At 52.4% G+C, this 3,380-nt stretch overlaps 1 protein-coding gene across 2 annotated transcripts in view; it reads right to left on the minus strand.

Moving 5' to 3' along the window:
* Snx8 (sorting nexin 8) overlaps positions 1-2,446 on the minus strand; it is a 50,568-nt gene extending 48,122 nt beyond the window's left edge. For both annotated transcript variants that reach the window (XM_021162988.2, XM_021162987.2), the window contains exon 1: positions 2,348-2,446. In XM_021162988.2, coding sequence (XP_021018647.1) covers positions 2,348-2,441 — 94 coding nt within the window. In that variant the 5' untranslated portion in view covers positions 2,442-2,446. The remainder of the gene's footprint in view (positions 1-2,347) is intronic.
* Between the last annotated feature and the right edge of the window lie 934 nt (positions 2,447-3,380).

Below are 3,380 nucleotides of genomic sequence, written 5' to 3' on the forward strand. Positions count from 1 at the left end.
AGTGCTGGGATTAAAGGCGTGCGCCACCACGCCCGGCCACAGGGGTCCTTAATAGTGGAAGCAGACAAAAAAAGGAGCCAGGCAACTTGAAAGAGACATGGAAACCGTCAGCCTAGGGTTGCTGGCCTAGGTAGATGCTATCTACCATCTGAACGGGGAGGCTAGCCTGTGAACGCTCCATCACGGGCTATGGAGGCTGTGACACTTTGTTTTCGGCAAGTGTAACTTGCTCTGGACCACTGACCTCTGCTCACACAAGGTGCAGCCATGTGTCATAGCATGTACCTACAATCTCAGCATCCAGAAGACAAGATACGGAGAACAGGAGGACTATGGGTTTGAGGCCAACCTGAGTTACATAGCAGACACTGTCTCAAAAATAAACGAATAAGGCTGATTGTGGTGGCACGTGCCTTTAATCCCTGTAGTCAGGAGACAGAGGCTGACCGAGCTCAAGACCAGGCAGGTCAGCACGGTAAGTTCAGTTCTCCTGAGGGCCAATCTCCTACAGCGTATACACAGTTCACCTTTCAAATCATGGATCTGTGTGCTGAGAACCACAATAAGCCCATTTTCCTCCCAGCAGTTCCAAACCACTACAAACACTACTTTACGCATGACTACTACCGGCAGCTCTGAAGGGTAGCCAAAGTGGAAATCTGCTAGGTATCCATAAGTCACACTAGTTAATCCTTTGAGATGTCAAAAATCAGCCAACTGTGAAGGTGGAGGCTACTAGGCAAATGGTGAGGAGGAAGAGGAGGAGAAGGAAGAGGAGGAGGAGGAAGAGGAAGAGGAAGTGAAGTGAAAATCAACCTGTGAAAGTTGGCTGCCTGAGCTCTTTACCTCTGAAAGCAAAGCCATCCTCGGGACTAGATGAGAGGTCGCAGTGGCTACCTGCATTCATACACACAAGCCCACCCACCTCAAGTTCCATCCCTAGAACTCAAGGAACAGTGGAAAGAGAGAAGTGACTCCACAAAGCTGTCCTCTGACTGCCATCCCTGTGCCATGCCACACTGTTCTCAAGAACTTCACACACACACACAAGAATATGTTTTCCCAAGAGTGATTCCCAAAGGTGTTCTGACTCTAGTCCATCCAGCCAAAGGCTCCACCAAGACACACTCCAAGTAAGTTTCTCACAGAAGGAAGAAAATCTCCTTCGCCACATCACCAGCTTGGTGCCAAGTTTCATACAGAAGGAAGTGACAGGTTGAAAAACCCATTTTCCTACTTACGTGGCTACTGGGATGGCCTGTCAATTGTGAAGGACTACATGGCTGTGACTAACACACAAGTCACACCTCTGCCCAAGATCTGTCAAAAATCCAGATGAAATCATTCCTAACGTCAGCCATTAGCTGAGTTCTGTAGGAAGTAATATGGAAGATCCCAAATTTGCCAAGAGAGCTCTAACCCATCACCACTGCTACAAGCCACAAAGAACTGCTTTATGAGTCAGGCAGGGGCTCAGAGCACAGGCTCAAGAGCTCTTGCAGAGGACAGGAGTTTGGGTCCCAGCAGCTATACTGAGTGTGGCTAACAAGCAGGTGAAACTTTGGCTTCGGGGGAATCTAGCATATCTGTCCTCCAAGGGCACCAGTGTACACACACACACACATACACACAGTTAGAAATATTTTTTTAAAAAGGCATTCTTAAAAGGCATAAGTAGCTCTGAATCAGTCTCCCTTTCTCAAGGCGCCCAGGTATAGGGACTTTAAGTGGTGGCTCAAACATACAACCTCAAAAATACAATGTTTTACCCAACAAGACCCAAAGACTGTTGACCAACTCCGAGGGGAGTTCCACCTTCTCTCCATTCTTCAGAGGCGTTCATTGACATCCTCCCTCCCCTGGGGTTAAAAGTACTACCCTAAACCCTTCGTCCCAAGAGAAGAACCTGTCTTTCCACCAATGCTCTAGATGGCCATATTCAGTGACACTTGGCCAGACCTGGCTGGCACACACCAGGCCCAGCTCCACCCTTGCGCCTCTGGCCACATGGATGCGTCCCCACAGTCCACAAAGCCGGGGATCCCAGGAAAAAGAGTCTTATACCAAAGACGCATCCCTTTCCCTGGACATGGTCACACATGAATATAAACCACTCTCTAGACGACGTCTCCAAAGTGGGGTCAGAAAAGACCCAGGTTCAACTCCTCACGGCCGCGCGCTAACAGAGGGCTGAAGAGCAGCGTCCCAGGGAGCAGCGGGAAGAGGCTGGCCCCAAGAATGTCCACCCCCACCCCACCCCGGCCAGGCGAGGTGTGGCACTGACAGGTGGTCCCCGAGTGTGAAGCACTTGGCTCTCCGCACAGGGCCATCGGGCCGCGTGCCCTACCTGTCGCCGGCGGATCCGCCTCCTCGTCAGCCTCCGCCTCAGCTGCTGCAGCGACTGCCGGCGAGGGCAGCGGGTCCATCGCGCGGCCAGTCATGTGAGCCCGCTCGCCCACGTGACTTCCTCCCGCGCCCGCCCGGCCAGCCCCGCCCACGCCAGCTCTTGTCCGGCGTGGTCACGCCCACGCCAACCTCGCCACGCCCCTCCGCTCACCCCAAGCAGTGAGGCCACGCCCCTACCCACCAGCCACGCCCCAACCACGTGGCCGCGGCCCGGGCGGCGTTCAGCAGCTCTGGTCCAAGACTGAGTGCTAGCGCGAGTACCGCCCCAGCTGCTTAGTGCCACCTCCCTCCATTACGCGCCCACCTCCCCGCTCTTAGCCAGCAGCTGTCACTCATCTTCTTGCCCACCCTCTGACCTACGCTGCCATTCATTTTTGCATTCGCTTGCCCACTCACACATGCTCTGTGAGTCCCGGGGCAGCCCCTGTGAAAAGTGCTATGGACATTAGAACAGTGTTCAAGTACCTTCTGGGATTTGGCTAGAGAGTAGGTCTTCTGACTATAATAGGTCTCTGAAGATTACTGATGAGAAACAACATTCCATAATTGTTTGCAGATAACCAGGCCATTCTCCTTTCCCATAGGCTCCCACATGCTGAGCTGGCCCTCTACCACTGTGCTATGTATCACTAGCCCTTTATTATTTATTTGTATATTGTTGGAGATAGGGTCTCAATATATAACCCTGGCTGTCCTGGAACTCACTATGACTAGCCTCAAACTCAAAGATCTGCCTGCCTCTCTCTCCTGAGTACTGGGATTGAAGATGCGCACCAGGACGTTGAGCTTTATGTATTTATTTTGACTCGGGGTCTAGTTACCCAGGCTAGCCTTGAACTCACTCTGTAGCTAAGGCAGAACATCCTCCTGCCTCAGCCTCCCTAAGAGCTAAGTTGAACATACATACCTCCATGCCTGGCCCTCTGACTGACAGAGGGAAGCAAGGATGTGAGAGCACACAGGAGCAGTGTCTG

The sequence above is a fragment of the Mus caroli genome, chromosome 5 (assembly GCF_900094665.2).
Source record: "Mus caroli chromosome 5, CAROLI_EIJ_v1.1, whole genome shotgun sequence".
Classification (NCBI taxonomy): domain Eukaryota; kingdom Metazoa; phylum Chordata; class Mammalia; order Rodentia; family Muridae; genus Mus; species Mus caroli.